Genomic DNA, 19,021 nt, shown 5'->3' with positions numbered 1-19,021 from the left:
CCTTAACCCGATTATTATGGGTTCTGGTTATTTTTAGTTCCTGTCTGAATGAACTCTGTGATTTGAATACGTGATTATAATTAACTGGTGTCTTGTCCACTTTCATGAAAGGACCCCAGAACCCTCAGGTCCGCCCCTGGAAACTGGAGGATGCATGAAAAGGGGAAAGACTGACTTGAGGTTAACTTTCCTCGACTGTGTAATATTTTCCCGTTGATTCACAGAATGAAAAAGGGGTAAAAAGCTCAGACAGTTTCCCTCCAGTCGTCCCCCTCTTCCCGAAAAGCAGACCTGCGCTGCTGGCTCTTTGCGGCCGAGACGCAGAGAAGTTCCTCCATCACCGGAAAGGAATGTAGAAAAGTATGTAGCCTAAAAGTTTCCGAGTGTTGTGTGTGTGTGCGTGCACCTCCCTGTGTGTGTGTGTGTCTCCCTGCTCTTCTCAGACGTGGTTACACATCCTTTTCTCTGGCTGGATGTCGTCAGAGCTGGGAGCTGCCCCCCCTGTTAAGAAGCGGATTGTGTGGACGGAGCTTCCCACTTGGAAAGAGACTCACCGACGCGTCTGGGCACCAGAACCCCGCAGAGCTGACTTCCCCACCGGACCACCTCTCCCTCTGGCTGGGGTCTGCTGCAGAGATCTAATCTGTCTGTCCTCGCCTTTTAGAACCGAACCAAAGAATTCCTCCAGTCTCCTCTAGGTCAGTGATGCTTGGTTTTCTGCAGTTTTGAGAGAATTATTTGAGCTCCAGACGCATTTAGTGAGTTTAATTAATTAGAGGGATAGTTTCTGTTGTCTTAATTATCTCAGTCGTCCCAGTAAAGCACATTTTATTCGGAATATTCCCAGAGACGTGTGGACTATTTCTTGCTTTGCGCTGCGTAATTGCGCACAGTGCCAGAGGTGGATGCTCGTGCATGTCGAGCTGTGGAAAGACTTTGTGAATCTCTTCAGGGGAAACATTAGATTCTGGATTGGACCTTTGTCAGTGTCATTTGAATCCAGCGCAGAGAGAAGGCAGATCTGTCTGCAGCGGGGTTTCCATTCACTTTACGCGGATTGATCGGTTGTTGGTTGTGTGCGTTGTTAAGTTTTGGATTTTTTGACTTTCATCCATGTTAAATCTATAATGTATTTCTTTTTTTTGCAGCAGTTTTAGAATTGTGGGAATATGTATTTTTAGCCACGTTGTCTGGTCCCTGTGACGTTAGATCAGTGAAGGAGCCTCGGGGTCCCCCCCCCCCCCAGGTTTGTGTAGAGTCCCCGTGGAGCCCCGGTGCCGGTGCCGGTCTCACTCTCTCTCCCCTTCGTTCCTCTGCAGCCTCATCCATGCGCTGCTGAGCCAGAGGAGCTGAAGATGAAGAGCAGGTTGTCTCTGGCGGTGGCGGCCGTCCTGCTGCTGCTGCTGTCCTCCTCCTCCTCCCAGGCCCAGGACACAGGTAAAGCCTCACCCTCCTCTTCCTCACTGTGACCCAACACATCTGACCTCTGCTCCTCTCACCGCTTCTCTCTGTCTGCAACGTGTAGCTGCACATTTAGCCCGAATAAAAGAAATCACATAGCAAACGTGTGTGTTGGTGAATTGATTTGTTTTAACTGATTTTTGTCTTTTCAGCCTCAGTTTAACTTTTGATTTATTCCAGTTTCCAGCAGGAATTCACAGGATTTCTTCGTGTCTGACCCAGTATCATTTTCTATATAAACAGCATGAATGCAACTTGCTCACGGTGGTGATGTAGCTGAGGTTTAATGCAGTTTGAGAAAGAAAAAAACAGATATATTGTTAGAAAATGCTGCTTTAAAGCAAATAATTCTGTTAAACTATCTTAAACGATTCTTTAGTGAATCAGATGTAAGAAAACCCTTTAGCTGCTGCTGTGTACCATGTGACCCTGTAGAGCCAGACATCCTGTAAATGTCCCTGAGCCTCAGACATGTAGTTCGACCCTTCTTACACCAGGAGGCGCCCTTGCTCAAAACCACCTCTGTCTTTCTGGAGCCTCCAGTTTCTGAAAAAGAGCAAAACCCAGCCGGCACCAGGCCAAGTTTCCTCCCCCCGTCTTTCCTCCCGATGGAACGGAAAGACTAAATATGAGTTTCATATTATTTTCCAGAGGTTACGACGGGAGAGAATCTGCCTCTGGATTTTCTCTCAGAATAAAGTTTTAAAAAGTGTCAGTGTAGTAAAAATTGATTGTCCCTCCAGGAGAGTTTTTAACCTCCTGTGACCCCCCCCCCCCTTTAATGTCCCAGCAGGGGCCCCCGCTGCCTCTCCAGGGGCCACATCAGCGTTGTAACGTTGTGTCGTATATATATTCTGAACCGGGTGGAGTAGTTAAACATGTCGGGGCCGGAGCTGAAGCCTCAAACGCCTTGAAGATGAAAACACTCGGCGCAGGAAGAGCTCGACTCTAAACTGTGACACGTGAGGCGACAAATAAAAAGCAGCTTTTAGAGCAGAAGACGAGACGTTCACACAAAGGCAGAAAGGTCTGTGGGCGTTTTCCTCTGGATTCAGAGCTGCAGGTTTTTCTTTGAGGTAGTGTTGCTTTGGAAACTGAAGCAGCAGCCGCGGCCTTGATATGATTCACCAGGTTGGTGCTCCCTACATTTTTGACGTCCTGTCCCACTTCTCAGTCAAGCCTTGACCCAGAGTCGGGGCTTCACGACAATATTTTACTGCGATATTCTTCACTCACAATAACGGCTGGTTGGTGGTGATCTAGAGACAAGAATCTTTAACCTGTAGCTAGAATCGACTGTGATATGATTTACGTTCTGTTTCCTGTTTGATTTTGTAATTTTACACGATAACGTTCCTCCAGCATGAAGCGATTAACGTGTTTGCTCAGGTTTAATGATTTAAAGAAAAGTGTAGCACATCCAGACCAGAGGAGGGCGCTCTGACTGGATTACAGCATGATGTATAGCAAGCCAGTTTGTGCTAATGGAAATGTTTATATCTTTATTATTACTCTAAAGCTACTTTAACTTGTATGAACATAGACATTTCACCTATTATCTATTTATTTGAAGTTCTTATGAAGTTATTCTAGTGAGTATATACGGAAGCATTAAAAACAACCGGTGCGTTGCAGCGAGCTAGAGTTTCATGTTCACGCTCTGTGGTATTTTGTATTAGTCTTTAATCTTTTATTCCACCCCAACCTGAAGAATATCATTTTAAAATATTTATTTAGAAATAATCTCTGGTCCCTTGTGTACATGGACACTTTTTGTCCGTTACTCCAAGTTGTTAAAACCAACTTTTCATGTACACGTGCATGAACCTCTAGTCGGGGATCACGATTCCAAACCTGGATCTGTGTGAACTTTGACCTGTTTGTTGGTTAACGTCACAAAAACCAGTGGTTCTTCAAACTGTGGCCCAGATCCTGAAATCTAGAGGATCAGTGTTTCAACTGGGTTGTGAATTTTGGACAAAAAGTTTCCGTAATGATTCAAAGTTTAAAAGTTGGATCTGGATCAGTTTCAGAACCTCTGGTGCACATTACTGGTCAACGTAAACAGGAAAAGACGTACACGTGTTGTAACCGACATGCGTATTCTTTTATGAGGTTTGCAATGGAGACGATGGCGGCGATCACTCGGCTCTTTATCCATTGTATAATCAATACTGGAGTTTTATCAGATTTCTGTGGTTTGTGTTTGTTTGTCAATTCAACATCGTGAGTTGGATTGAGGTCATGGACGTCCGGTGTCGGCCAGTCCATGTTTCACTTTGTCCACAGGGTGGGAAACCTTTTCATTTTCATAAGAGGCTGGTGATTCCCCAAATTTAAAAAAGAATCTTCCACTGAATCACCAGCCAAAAAACATTTTTGGTTCAAACCTCCAGAGTACGGAAGCAAAGAAAAGCCCAAACCACATTTTACAGGCAGCTACTTGTGAAAGTTCACACTTTGTAATTTTAAAACCATTGATCGGAATGGATCTGGTTTTAATCCCATTTTTGAAACTCCCAGAGAGTCATTTCAATTTTTCAGAGAAAAAAAACACTAATCTTTCCAATATTTATACAACTGGTCCCTTTTGAATCTGAAAATAAAAATTCAGACAGTCTTGGATCACATGACTGATAAAACGTCCCCTTATTGGACAAATCTGATCAGTTCCATCTTCCATTTAGAATTTTGATGTCTTTTATAGAAACAAATCCAAATTTAGCAATCTGATATTTTGACTTTTTACTTCCAAAATATATTAATTAGAGTTTTTTTTGAAATCCTTCCCCAGTATTTACAGCTCAATACCAAATAGCAGTAGTTCTGAGCAGCCTTTGCTGGTTTCTCTTCCCGCCTTGTTTGTTGTTGTGTCTCGTTCTAGGATCTAACGTTGTGTGTTTGTTGTCTTGAGTCGTTCACTGTGGTCGACTCCGGCCGTGCACACTCAAACTGAAGTCATTTTTTATGTCTCCAAAATGGCTTCTCTAACATCCGTAGGCTGTGTCGTGTCGTTTGCTCCAACAGTGAACTTGTCGTACTTCACCCTGAAGTGTTGACTGTTGGGGACATCCTGCTTCCATTTGGATACATGCACCGTGCCGCGCTGCAGGACTAACTGTGGGGATGTTTTCTGTTCGCAGTCGACCCTCCGTCAGATTTGAGGTTTAAGATTTTAAACGAGAACACGGTGCAGATGATCTGGAGCAGACCCGGGTCCAGGATACAGGGCTACAGAATACAAGTGACCTCGGACACAGGTGGGTGCTCGTCACAGCTGAGCCGTGACCTTCGGCTGCCCCCTGCAGTTACCTGCTCTCGTTAGCGTCGGGCCGATCAGGTATTGATTAAAGTAATCGTGGGCTTGATGTGCTGCCGTTCACTAACATGGAGGAGGGACTGGGCAGCTGGAAACAGTCGTAGGAACCATTAGCTGCGTCACATCTCTGTTGGGAAAAGACCTTCTACTGTTTCAAACTGGGCCGGAACACGGAAAGTTTAGATTTATGCATCTGTTAGCTAAGATATATTAATTCAACAACTACCTTTTGTAATCGCCTCGTAAAGTTTAACAAAAGTAGCTCATAAACAGAACTCACGTTTCAGCTTTCATGTTTTAATTCAATAACCACCAGGTGTGACTGTGTTCAGCTAGTTAACCTAGCTAGCTAACTGACACAACCAACGTTAGCATGCACATTTGAATTCAGTACCTAGTTGTGACTGCTTGGTACAGTTATTTAACCAAACTAGCGACTAGCAGCACTGATGCTAGCTTTCATTTTTTAATTCAGTACCGATACGATTTAGTGGTTTAATACTCGTGCTAGCTAACTGACAGAACTGAACTAGCAGGTAGCTTAGCACAGCAAACTAGCTAAGTGAAGAAGCTATCATTAGCGTGCTAAATAAATATAAGTCCATGATGTGAAATTGTGATTGCACACGATTTAAAAAGCTGTTTAATAATTCCATTAACTGACATTTAAAAAAAACAAACAAATATAACTCAAATAACAAAATATCCAAAAATATGAGGCTAAATGATCAAATAAGCGTGGTTAGTCTCGTTTAAGTTGAGGATTCTATTGATAACTTTAGGTATTTATTATTCTTTATTTCCTTAAAACCACAACATAATTCTGAATTATTAATATATCGTAGAAGAAGTGGGTTTAAATGGATCCTGATGATCCTGTAAACCAACACAACAGGGAAGTCCACACGTCTTTGTGTCCGTTAAACAACGCTGAGCATTTCAAGTTGTAACATTTGAGGTAAATGATGAATTGACTTCATGGAAGGTTTGAAGGTATTTGAGGTTAAAACCATGTGTTTTATAGTAATTCGTAGTAATGCGGAAAGTTTTCATCAGATTTAATCAAACTGCTGTGTGTTTACACGGATCTTCCAGTCCGCAGGTCAATAGTCTGAATAAGGTTTCGTCTGATGCCCTGTTCTGACTCTTGGAGAAATGAAGTAATGCAATATTTTCCTAATGGCTTCCCTCTGACTGTGTGCATTCTTGTAGAAGAACCAAGGAAAGAATTTACGCTGCCTGCATCTGCGACTAAGACCTCCATCCCAAACCTGAGTCCAGATGTGGATTATGTTGTAACGATAGCAGCGTACGCCGGATCGGAGGAGAGTCTGCCCATCTCCGGCCAGATCACACGTGAGTCACCATGTCCCTAAGTGTTCAGCTCCAAACATCCAGTTAAATCCCAGTAAAGTTGGTCTGCAGCTGGTCTGTCGCCATGGTGACCGTCCACTTCGGTGTGAAAACCAAACACCTGAACACCTCCTGTGAGGGAGGACATACGAGGAACATCTATAGATCCGACATATTCAGATCTGTTACTTTGTCCAACCTGGACGTTTCTTTATTTAGATTTGATATTGAACTTCAGGATGAGAAATGTATTCATTTATTCAAATCAACATGAGGCAGAGAAAGCAGTTTTAACACAGGTTCATATTAAGAAGCCCTTTTTGGGGTCGATTGTAAGATTTGGGATTCGTGTGTCACGTAGAAACAGCTGTGAGCAACAGTTTTACCAAAGCCCCTGTGAGCCAGCCTTTGAACAGTGCCAGAGTTTGAAAGCGGTCGACTGGAAGCCTGACGAGACAGATTTCAGTAACTCCGCGGCAGGGAGCCAATCAGGACACAATCCAGCTGTGAAGTGTTTCCTGTGGTCTGAGACCGTGTGTGGACAAAAAACCCCATTGTTTTAGACTCACGCAGTAAAACTTAATCAAATCTAAAGTAGCTGTACGACTTATTTTAGATGGTTTTGTTTACCAAAAAGGAAAAATAGGGATTTTATGCCAACACAGACGAGAAGTCTTTAAACTCTGACATCTGGATAAACTCCACGATCACGATCATGTAACGGCACCAGAGAAGTTATGAAATGCTCCTAGTGGAGATATCTTTTTCTTAACTGGTATTTTGAAGATTAACCTCAACATTTAAAGCAATAATGAATTTTAAGATACATTGTTTGACACTCAGGAACTTTATTGTCCACAGTGTGTAATATTGTTCTTGGCTTGATTTATGGTCTATTTGACTGTAAGTGATCATAATTCACGAAATGAACATCAGCTGTATTGAAGGACACTTGAAACTAGAGACTGAGTCAGGTCTTCACTGAAACCATGGCAGCAGTTTGATGGGGACGTCTTCCTGGCACCGCCGCTGATGATCTGACAAACCCTCTGAGAAATCTGTTAGAAAGACATCAACCCATTAGTTCCATGTGGGAACTCGTTCTGCATGCTCGGCGCATCTCTGAGGTGGAAACGCTGCAGAGCAAATCTCACGCATGGAAACACACAAACAAAAGACCAGTCTGGTTCCAAGTTGAGAGGTCTAATATTTGTTGAAGTAAAACAGGGACAGTTTCTGACAGAAAACGGTTCATAATATCCCATTATATGAGCATTCGGGGGGTTTCTGAGGACACAGATTAACCAGTTTGTCTCTGAGTTTTGTAATTACATGTTTTATTGTCTTTCAGTCGAGTCCGGTGGCAGAGGTCCATCCAGGAAGCCAGAGCCTTCAGAATCAGTCAGTAAGTCATTGATCTCATCCAATCATTTATCTTAAACCTTAATTTGACGAAGGTTTTCACTTCCTAACCTCCTCGACATTTCCACTTCTTGTTCCTGAGTTTTCTCCGTCACTGCTGGGCGGCGTCCATCAGCCTGAGCTCAGCAGCGAAGGGAGGCTCCGACCACACAACGCACAAATCAAAATTAGGCCCCCATAAATCTCTGAAGTATTCGGTCATCGGCTTGGTCCCCTGCCGGCCAATTATGCCAGTGCTAAGGAAGCTGCTCACACTCACTGGGGGGGGTCGTAGGTGGGTCGGGGAGCCGCTGTTGTAGTTGGGGAGGGGGGGCGAGCGGAGAGGAGCCCAGCCCTGAAGTGCTGAGGGAAGTGGAAACCATTACAGATGCTGATTTACAAGAGTTCTGCTGCTGCCGCCCTGGCTCCGTTCGGCACGGGATGACGAGCTTGTGCTGAATTTTCCTTCTTTTCATGGGAGGAAAGTCAGAAGAAAAGTCCCAGAAAGCAGCAAAGAGACTCTTCTACTTCCACCTCCACCGGTGGAAGGATTCAGACATGGTGGTTGACGGGTTTTACACTCAACAGGTTCATTTGGGCGTTGGTCAAACATTCATCTTGAGTGATACAGAGCTTCCATCAAATTAAACAATCAACTCTGAACCGTCTTTTCCAAGAACTTGGCCAGAACCTCGGAGTCGACGTTCATGCAAGTGTCTTTGTTAAATAATAATTTCAACAATGTTTTTGTTTGACGTTTACATTTTCATTAATATTTTATTATATTTAGGCAAATAAAAGTGCCTCAGATAGAATCTAGTGAATGAAACTAACCTTTTCTTCTACAAAATACAAACAAAACTCCCGACTTTGCTTTACAAATCTGTTTGAGAGAAACCGTCTACGAGACAAACACAGTGGACGTATAAATCTTCACCAGTTGTTTCCTTCGATGGAAAGAAGAATCGATCTGATGGTCCAGACCAACACCGGTTCACCAGTGACCAACTTGTCTTTACTTTTCCCGTCTGTTCTTTTCCCCAGAATGCTCTGTGAGCGCCATCGCTGATATTGTGTTTTTGGTGGATGGCTCCTGGAGCGTGGGCCGACCGAACTTCAAATACATCCGCAACTTCATCTCGGCGGCGGCCGGAGCGTTTCAGATCGGACAGGACAAGTCCCGTGTCGGTGTGGTGCAGTACAGCGGCGACACCAGGGCCGAGTTCAACCTGAACACACACCTGACCCGGGCGGCGCTGCTGCAGGCCGTGGGCTCGCTGCAGTACCAGGGAGGAAACACCATGACAGGTACGCTGTCCATGTCATTTAACGTGTTCTTCACACTATCACACAACAGTAAATCGTAACTTTTACTAAATGCTAAATAATTAAATACGTTTTCGGCCATTTGAAATGAGTTTAAATAATAATCATTATTTTTATTCCTACTTTCTACAAGAGTAAAAAAACTTGAGACTTCTTGTCATTTGTTTAACCACGTAGCCTGTTCAAACTCGCCCAATGAACACATCAAATCAAATCAAAAATAATATACCTCACATCATTTTTATTGGTAGCAAACATAATGACCTGTCACATAATCCTTCTCACCCTGTGGTGATTATATTGAAGACACACCTTTTGGCTCTGCACTGTTTAAAACTTAATTCCCGTATATTAAAACCTCTCTGTCTCGTTGCTCCAGGCAATGCCCTCAGCTACATCCTGAAAAACACTCTCTCGGAGGCTGCCGGCGCCAGGCTGAATTTCCCCAAAGTGCTGGTCATCATCACAGATGGCAAATCTGAGGATGCAGTGGAGGGTTACGCCAAGCAGCTCAGGAGCAGTGGGGTGGAGATCTTTGTCCTCGGTATGGAGCCAGAACAAGTTTATTGCATTCCACATCTTACATTTTCCATCTTTATTTAATGCTTTTAACTGTTGTTAGTAACAGAAACAACCTGTGATGACATAATAATGGAACAAGGTTAAATTCCTCCATCATTAACGTTACAAGCGAGTGATAGCAGGTTTTCTCAATGTTTATGCTCAAGGTTCAGTGTCAGACTTTCCACGAAGTGAGGATGGAGAAGCAGGAGTGGGCGGTTGCTATGGTGTTAGAGCAACAACAGCTCATCTCTACAGTGGCTGAAAGTGGGTCACTGATTGAAAATTGCTTTTGGAGACATTAAATATGTTCCCAGGTTTTGCAGGAGAAGCTGGTAACACGCGTTAGAAGCACTGTTCATTTCCACTTCAACTAAAACAAACAAAAACAAACGAAACCTCCGATCGTTTCCTGGAGGCGATCCAGGCTTTAAAAGGTTTTTAATGGGGCGAGGGTGATGGCGTTTACACGAAGCACACGGGAGCTCGGTTGGTTTCAGACAGTTTAAACCACAGTGTGTGTGGTGAAGTTACTGCAGTAATGCCTCAGTGTTGAAGGAATTATTCAGATCGTCTATTTCAGTAAAAGTATCAACATCAATATGGAAAAATTCTCAATTATAAGTAAAAGTCTTACATTCCAAATGTTTTCTTACAGCCTTGAGATAATGTTGTTAGGATTTGGTGCTTGAATTGAATTAAACCGAGGAGGAAGGAAGGGAGATGGAAATAAAGAAGCACAGGAATAAAATAAGAGAGAACAATTTGAACAATAAGTTATGATCTTGTGTCTCAAACCTTTATCTGTCAGTTAAATGTTGTCGAGACAAACTTACTGTATTTGCCTCTCGCATGTAGGAGCAGAAAAGAAGAAAGCTTAAAAAAGTTCACAGCTGAACTTTGAATAAACTTTATTTCGTGTCTCACCCCCGTCCTAAAACACTTTCTCCAGTTTAACATGAACTGCTCACGTTGTCACACTTTCCATCCTGAGTCGAGGTGATTCTGTTGATAATTCCAGCTCCAGAACGTTTAATCCGCTAATGTGGAAAACCAATGTTGCACTTCACGTCTTTTATGGACCAATTATTTCTTCCAGTATTTACAGACCTGGAGCAAATACACTGATTACAAAGTAATCCTCAGTGACTTTACGAGCATGGCCATGGATTCAGCCTTGTTGCCTCTGAGCTCAAAATGAGAAAACAATGGGAATCACAACGTTCATAAAGAAGATTTCCCCCATTTTCATAAACTATCCTAAACTCTGATGTTGTATTTCTCTCGGCTTGTAGGTATTGGTCAGGCCGATGAAGCTGAGATGAAGCTGATGGCCTCCACGCCTCACAGAAGTCACGTCTACAATGTCGCCAACTTCGACATGATCAAGAATGTGCAGAAAGAGCTCATTCTGCAGATCTGCGCCGGGGTCGACGATCAACTCAGCTCCCTGGTCAGCGGAGAGGAAGGTGAGATGTGCTGAGAAAATACTTTTATACCATGTCTGGGTTTAAAGGGCTTAAAGAAAAACAGACATCCTATAATTCTGATGTTGTTTTGCAGTTGTTGAGCCAGCCTCTAACCTCCAAGTCCTGGAGGTGGCCTCGAAGTCCGTGCGTGTGACCTGGGATGCCCCCATCGGGGACGTCTCAGGATATAAGGTGCAGATGATCCCCATGATGACCGGCAGAAAGCGGCAGGAGCTGTACGTGGGCCCATCCCAGACGGCGGTGGTGGTCAGAGACCTTTCTCCAGACACAGAGTACCAGATCAGCCTGTTCGCCCTGAAGGGCCTGACGCCCAGCGAACCCGCCGTGGTCATGCAGAAGACAGAGCCGATTAAACTGTCAGTGGGTGAGTGGTTTTACAGTTTTCCGACATGAAGACTCAGGAATAAATAGATGGATTAACAACTGGTCAACTGGGCAGAGGCACAAGACGTCAGGGAGCCCCTGAACTATCCTTTGTTTCAAAGTCATCCAGCTTAGTTCAGTGGTTTCAGAGGGAGGCAGAAGGACAACAAAGAGACACAAAACCACCACAAACACACAAAACCACCACAAACACACAAAACAACCACAAACAGACCAAACAACCACAAGACGTAAAATGAACACAAACACTGCTTTTGCACAAGCACTGAAAACCTGAAGCTTTCTAGACTTTACCCAGAGGAGCTGTAAGTGTGAATTTAATCTCTTGCCAGTTCCGCAGCAGAACAGCTGTGTAATGTCCAGTTGCATCCATGTGTGAAAAGAGCTGATTGTTGTCCAGAGACTTCACAGCAAGTGGGCGTGCGGATGATGTCTCTATAATTTGTCCCTCATGTTTTACCCGGGCGCCACCGCTCGTCTTATCTAAGCCGAGTATTTCAAGTGGGTGTGAAAGCGTCTCACGTGGACAATGTCCGTCTGTGTGCTGCATGTGTGAAAAGGCAACTGTCCAAAGACTCAGGCCCGTTGTAAACACGGAGATCTTTCCCACAAAGTCTTTAATTCGCCAATAAACAAGTCCTGCACAGGATGAACAGAACCAGTGATCAAAGTATTTTCACTGAGGCATAGAGAACTTGTTAGTAAATGAGAACTTTTTAATTTTCCTCCCTAGAATGTTCTCTGGGTATGGACGTCCAAGCCGACGTCGTCCTCCTGGTCGACGGCTCCTACAGCATCGGTCTGGCCAACTTTGCTAAAGTGAGAGCTTTCCTCGAGGTGCTGGTGAACACCTTCGACATCGGGGTCGGTAAAGTTCAGATCAGCTTGGTCCAGTACAGCAGGGACCCTCACACCGAGTTCTACCTGAACACTCACCACGACCTGGCTGCCGTGGTCAAGGCTGTGAGGACCTTCCCTTACAGGGGCGGCTCCACCAACACCGGCAGGGCCATGACCTACGTGAGGGAGAAGATCTTCCTGACCAACCGGGGGGCGCGTTCCAACGTTCCTCGCGTTACCATCCTCATCACTGATGGGAAGTCGTCCGACGCCTTCCGGGACCCGGCCACGAACCTGAGGAAGTCTGACGTGGAGATCTTCGCAGTGGGCGTTAAGGACGCTGTACGAAGTGAGCTGGAGGCCATCGCCAATACGCCCGCTGACACCCATGTGTACACCGTGGAGGACTTTGATGCCTTCCAGAGAATCTCCAAAGAACTGACGCAGTCCATCTGCCTGAGAATCGAGCAAGAACTTCGCACTATCTTACAGAGACGTAAGTAAGACGGCTTTAATCCTCTATGCTGACGACAGCGCACTGTTCTTTGAACAAAGTTCTGCTCATTTACGGCTGTCAAACTTCTATTTGTTCTTAAACGAGGTGTGTTATGGGAAACACTTTTCATTTTGGTGAAGTGTTTCCCACTTTTCCTCCTTCTCCAGTTGGATCATAGCTTTAGCAGCAGAGGTGGGATGTATCTGTTTGTGGACGTGTAGAAGCGGTCGTACCGCTGCTATCACCTCTACTGTTAGCGTGTTGTGATCATCAGGTTGTTGGTTCAAACCATGAATAGATGTGTGTTATGAAGTTGCTTCTGATGCTCAAACGTTGACTCTTGGATTTTCAGGATCAGTTGCTGGTTGGACTCAGTGTGTACTTTGTCTTATATTGAAGTAAGGCTACTACTGTCGTATATTTAAGCAGCAGTGATGTTGAAGATGATGATGAAGGAATCTCCGCGGACACCGTTCTTGCTTGTATAATAAGGTTTATTACACAGAAGTTACAGGTCAGGACAGGTACCTAGGTATACCCGGAGACGTTCTCGGCCAATTAAGAAGTCTCCCTCGCCGGTGCCGGACAAGCCTTCATATAGGGAAGTTGTTTCCGCCCAGGAAATAAGATAAAATGACGTCATACATAGGGGCCTCTAATAAAAAACATGCTTCCTACTTAAAGATGGAAACCCCTCTATCTAACAGCTCAAAGAGAACTTAACGAGTATCATATCGAATAATAATTAGATTCATCTGAGAGTCAGGAAACGAGGGGCCCCCTAATCATGAACATGTCATTAACAATCTATGTTAGCTGAATATACCACACTACCACAGGAACCACCAATAGATTTATAACATCACGATGTGGAAGTAGCTCACTGCACATCAGGTGCTTCACGTTCAGCGAAGTGCAAACAGCTACTGAGTCGATCATTGACTTCAGTTTACTGTGTTCGGTTGGAATATTTGATGTTTAAAGATTCACTCATGTACTTTCCTCTACTCGGATGAATCTGGAGAACGATGACAGGCTGGAGACATCAAGAATTCTGCATTTATAACCATTCAATCGGAAATACTCATTCATTGCTTTTGTTTGTACCAACAGTGGAGCACTGAGCAGTCAGCAGATTTATATTAGGTTATTTCCAACTAGATTTAATTGTATTTGTATACATTTTGCTGAAGAATTTAATAGACTACAAAAGCAATTCCTTTCCTTGAACATTTTTCGAGTTGAAAAACCTTCAAAACAATATCATGTGCAGTTTAGGGTTCACTTGGGCTTATGTTGATTTATCTCGTTAATTCTTTATTCATTATCCAGCCTGCTCAACATGATGTCATCAAACGTGATGGGCTCAAACTTTCTTTTGATAATCAAGAGCCTCCACGGTTTCAGCAGATTAAATGGGAAACATCCGTCTTTTAATGTGAGCACATGTTGTAAAACTACCTGTTGAGTATTATGATGAGGAACAGTTGTTGTGATCGAAACAACATTTGACCAATTAATTACAGCCGCGCTCAGATGTAACTCTACCAGCCTTCAGTGGGGAGCCCAATGCAGACGAGTACAAACATGTCACACAAGCTGTCTTCTCAGCCGAGCCCTCCTCCACCTCAATGTGCTCAACACATGTCCACCTTTTGATCATTCGAGGCCAGGGAGAGTTCCTGCGAGTGGAAACATCAGAGCTGGGTCAGACCGTGGGGTGCACAGTTTTCTTTGCATTTGTTTAAACCTGGTCTGAGCAGCAGATGACTCAGTTAATACCACACCAGGACAATCAGGGGCTGTCGGGAGTGTTGCCCGTCACGGATCCGTGGAGGAATCTCCACATTGAAAAGCATTCTTTGTGTCTAAATCATTAAACATCTGGTAGTCGAGTTTCAACAAGCAAGCAAAGTTACTCACAAAAGCTTAAGTTTAATCTCTGTCTCGCACTTTGCCAAATGGAGCTTCCAGCTCTGCCAGCGTGGAATGTGACTCACACCGGCTTTGATTGCTGATTATATAATTCTTATATAATAATGACTTTATGTCAACACAGAGAAGTGTACAGGAGCCTGGGGAGCTGCTCAGTCCCAACCCGACGGCAGAGAGCTGCCACTGAGGGCGTTTCTCAGCAGCTGCCCTCCTGATCCAGGGCCGCTCATCACACGCTGTGTTAGGGCCCCAGCTGCCGGGTGGGGGGGGGCACCACAACCAGTTTACTCCCTTCTTACTGTCCAACTCATTCAAGTCTCTTTAGAAAAGTTAGTTCATCATATAAAAACTAAACTAATCAGAAAGATAAGCTGCAGCCTGAAGAAGAATTAGATGTGTGAATTTGCTTTTGGACCAAAGAGAAAGCGACTCTTGTGTTCAACTTCAATCTGCTGAGATTCTTGTTGTGGATTATTCGCTCTGAAGTGACGTTAGCTTTGTTCCGCTGGTTCCTGCTTGAGCTTGTGAAACACCCCTGGTGCTGAGAGTCACATCTTTGATGCTTTAACATCAAGAGAACAGAAAGAAGTTACAGACTTTATTAAGCTGAGGTTTTTCAATTAAACTCAACTAAATTAAAAAAGGCCAACTGCAGTCAACTATTTCCATCTGTGTCTGCGCGTGATTAGATACAAGATGAACGTGACCGTAAAGAAGAATTTATTATCGTACATGTTTTCACATTGTGTTTGATTGAAAATGAACCTTAACTTTGTTTCCTGCCACCTTCTCCAGAACTGGTTCAGCCGAGGGACCTGTCCTTCTTGGAGGTCGGCCCCAGGAGCTTCAGGGCCTTGTGGGGGATGGACGCCAACGACGTCGAGTCCTTTTTGGTTCAGTTCAAGCCGGCAGATGTTGCCAACGGGCATTATGTCTCCATGTCTGTGCCCGGGGACACACTCACCACCATCCTCCCCCACCTCAACCCGCTCACCCGCTACGAAGTCAAAGTTAACGCTCACTACGTGAAAGGGGAGAGCCTACCTGTGACAGGCTATGAAACCACTTTAGAAGGTATTTATCTACACTCACCACATTTATCTTTTTAAGCTCTTAAATGGGAGCAGAACAAACTTGACTCTTTCACCTGTTGCAGAAAAAGGCCCCGTGCGCAACCTGCGAGTTTCTGAGGAGACAACAGACAGCTTCAGAGTGTCGTGGCTTCCAGCTCCTGGAGCCGTCACTCGTTACCGTCTGTCCTACGAACCCGTTGGGGACGAGAGCTCGAGGCTTGAGATGATAACCGACGGCCCCGAGACGACGACTGTCCTCCAGCAGCTTCGGCCCCAAACAACCTACCGCGTCACCGTCACTCCTGAGTACCAGTCCGGCCCCGGAGTGCCACTGCAAACCGACGGCACCACCAAAGACGGTGAGCGTGGCTTTGGGTTAAAGTTATATCGTTAAAAGATGAGATACAGATGCTGTAATAAATAAAAGCTAAATGTTTGAAGCTCCAACAGGAGCAGAATTGTTGTTTCAAGTCGGACTCTGGATCAGAAGTTGATTTCTGAAGTCCAGGAAACGAGTAGCAAGTTAAAGGAGACATGTTCAGATGCAGGTTGATCATTTTAATTAGTGTTATTGTGATTGTTAAATGTCCGCCTCCACTTCTGCTTGAGGGGACGTGACAGACAAGCAGCTGGAGGTGCAAATATGGGACGACATCAGGATGGTGCAGACGTTTGGTCAAATTACACTTTTAAATCAAGATGATGTTGTGGTGATTCAAACATTCTTGGTCCCAGTTGTCTTTGCGTCATTTAAAAACCCACAGTGGAAATTAGTTCAAATTTTGACGTCCTCTGTGTTGAAAGCCGTCATCTGTCATTTGACATTTGCTGGGATTCTCAAACATTCCACACATGTTGGACCCCAGTGGAAACAAACTCCTAACCCCGCAGTGTTAGTCCGACCTGCCACCCGGCGAGCCCTGATCCGCCCCACAGGGGAAGGAATGGAAAACTAGATGCACGCTCAGAACATGGGGAAGTGGAATTAGGCCGAGATGAACCTAAAAGGTGATAAACGATGAAGAAGAAAAGCAGAGGAGATCTTTTCATTCCACTCCGTGACGTTATAATTCGTAAATTCTTGAAGGGGAGTTATCTCATGGAGACATTTCCAGCTTTAGCACTTCAGGGGGAGATTACGTATCATCTGAAGACGCAGAATACGGAGGATGCAGCTGGAAATGAAGAAATGTATTCCTCTCTACCATGGCAACACTGTGTGTTTCTGTGTCGGACCCTGGTGCTTCCAGCCCCCTCAGACCGAGCAGCTGTTTATCGTCCCAGACTATTTTTTAAATCTCATTTCTTGTATAGTTGACGGTTTATTAAAAGGAGCAGAATGAGTCCCAGCCTTGTGTGTCTGTCATAAAACACACAGTTGGATTTACTCCCCCCTGTGTGGCTTACAACATTTTTCCCATTACAATGTTTACTGTGCCATGACTTTATCGCTCAAATATGAATCTATGCAGCGCCTTGAGGGTTTTTCATGAATTACCCTTTTGCTGTCTTTTCCACAAAGTTAGGATAGAAGCACATGATGTGAGGTTACACAAGAATCACTTTACTCTTTATTCCAGTTTTTGCTGACCACCCTTAGGAAAAGAAAATGTGCATTTGATTAAAAGCCGCGACAGTTTCATCACTCGCTCTTGGATCCAGGCGGCTGTCAGCAGAACATACCTACTGGAGGAAAGAAACACACTCTGCAGGCAGACGCAGCTACGACACTTTTCACATTAATAATCAGCAGTAGGCGTTAACACCGATGAGTCATCGCTTTATTTGACCAATTATTTTTAAAAGAGGGAATTGTGTGAACTTGCCCCACTTCGCTTCCACGCTCTCTTACACTTCTCCACATCCTGGAAGCTGCTCAGTTTCCTGCTGCGTCGCTCTACTGGAGCAAACTGGGAGTTTAGTGTCTCGGGTCAAAGACGAGTTCCTCCTCCAGTGTCTCTCCTGTCAAGGACGTAGTGGACGGTTATCAGGCCACAAGACAAGTAAAGGAAACCTCACGGCCACAAATACTAGTTCTCCTCTGCCCCCACGCTCGCACATCCTCTGTGTGTTGTGTAAAGGACAAGGTGTCTGTCTCTGTATCCAGGGACCTGCTCTACCAGCTGACCCTGGATATGTCTCCTTTAAGACACATGGCTCTTTACCATGTCTCTGCTCTGATTGGAAGTGGGGACCTTCTCTCTGTCCCCACTTAGTCTGTTTCTGTACGTAAACATAAAGAAACAGCGGGATAGCTTTTACAACGCGGCTCTTTAATGGTCCCGAACTCCTCCTGGACGACCTGAACCTGAGAGGATGGATGTGCAGTGAGACAGAAGTGTTTGTGCAGCAACAGAGACAGTGGACACGACAGCAGCCGCTCACAGGCTGAGAGGTGAAGATGAGAAACAGCAAGACCGGACAGGAATGTCTGCGAGCTGAGAGCAGGGCTGGAAGGTGAGGAGGAGCAGGAGAGACTGACTCATTCCTGTGTCTGTCCTCCTCTCTGTTTATGTCTGCATGTGTCTTTGTTTCACGCTGCATCTCCGTCTCACCTTGTCTTTCCGCTGTCGCCTCCCATTTGTCTTCAGTTCTGTTTTGCCATGTCTCTTCATATTAGCTTCTCGCTGTGTCTCTCGTTCCATTTTCCTCTTCACGTCTCCCTCGTTCAGTCTTTCTTTGTTTCCTCGTGTTCGTTTCTTTCCACCCTGTGAGGGCTTGCCTGGAATTTAATAGTGTTGTCTGCGGCCTCTGTGTTTCGGCCTGCAGCAGCCTCCCTGGTAGCGGGAACACACTTCTGTCTTTCCGGCGCTTCGGGGGCCCGCACTGGCTCAGCAGGAGCCGTGCTGCGTTCACGGTCTGGTTCAGTGTGAGGAGGCTTGAAGTGCGAGGCCTCCAGACATCCCTGGTGCTGGCCCACAGCAGAGGCAGCTGGCAGGAGGATCCTCTTTCCCTTTGTTTCAGTTCAACCTGTTCAGATCTGCAGCAGAAAACTCCGCTCCACTGCCGCCGTTCCCACGTTAAATCCAGTGATCTCACTCTTTCTTATTGTAAAAACCTATTTTACTGTACACACTCGCGTTAGGCTTCTCCAGGGCCTCCTGTGTGCACGAGGCGGTTTCTGTTTACGACCGAATGCATGGGAGCTGAAATGGAAAATACTTCTTCAGGCCAGAATCAGCAGGTTAAAGTGTTTTCTGTGAAATATCAGGTTGTTTCCCAAACTACCGTATAAATGCAGCTTTGTTTTCATTCGGTCTGACATTTTTCAAACAATGGCCCGATAGATCCATGGATACGCTGGAGTGTGGTTCCTCTCTCAGTTGTTTGGGTGTAAACTTGTCCACAGTTGATGTTTAAAGAAGCTGCAGCTGCTTGCGGC

The 19,021-nt window shown here is 45.0% G+C and overlaps 1 protein-coding gene across 6 annotated transcripts in view; it reads left to right on the top strand.

Annotated features, from left to right (window-relative positions):
- The first annotated feature begins 239 nt into the window (after window positions 1–239).
- Window positions 240–19,021, top strand: part of col12a1b (collagen, type XII, alpha 1b) — a 95,163-nt gene continuing 76,381 nt past the window's right edge. For 4 of the 6 annotated variants that reach the window (XR_007032291.1, XM_047338168.1, XM_047338167.1 and 1 more), the window contains exons 1-12: window positions 240–698; window positions 1,320–1,437; window positions 4,605–4,721; window positions 5,993–6,136; window positions 7,485–7,538; window positions 8,579–8,842; window positions 9,240–9,404; window positions 10,717–10,890; window positions 10,985–11,275; window positions 12,029–12,631; window positions 15,362–15,640; window positions 15,723–15,998. Coding sequence is in view for 5 of the 6 variants with exons in the window: in XM_047338168.1 (XP_047194124.1) it covers window positions 1,356–1,437; window positions 4,605–4,721; window positions 5,993–6,136; window positions 7,485–7,538; window positions 8,579–8,842; window positions 9,240–9,404; window positions 10,717–10,890; window positions 10,985–11,275; window positions 12,029–12,631; window positions 15,362–15,640; window positions 15,723–15,998 (2,449 nt within the window). In the remaining variant the exon portion in view is untranslated. Of the gene's footprint in view, window positions 699–981; window positions 1,077–1,319; window positions 1,438–4,604; window positions 4,722–5,992; window positions 6,137–7,484; window positions 7,539–8,578; window positions 8,843–9,239; window positions 9,405–10,716; window positions 10,891–10,984; window positions 11,276–12,028; window positions 12,632–15,361; window positions 15,641–15,722; window positions 15,999–19,021 lie in introns of those variants that run through there. The other 2 variants (XM_035143355.2, XM_047338170.1) reach the window with 2 other exon arrangements.

The sequence above is a fragment of the Hippoglossus stenolepis genome, chromosome 20 (assembly GCF_022539355.2).
Source record: "Hippoglossus stenolepis isolate QCI-W04-F060 chromosome 20, HSTE1.2, whole genome shotgun sequence".
Classification (NCBI taxonomy): Eukaryota; Metazoa; Chordata; class Actinopteri; order Pleuronectiformes; family Pleuronectidae; genus Hippoglossus; species Hippoglossus stenolepis.
This window is presented reverse-complemented; position numbering and strand designations above follow the sequence as displayed.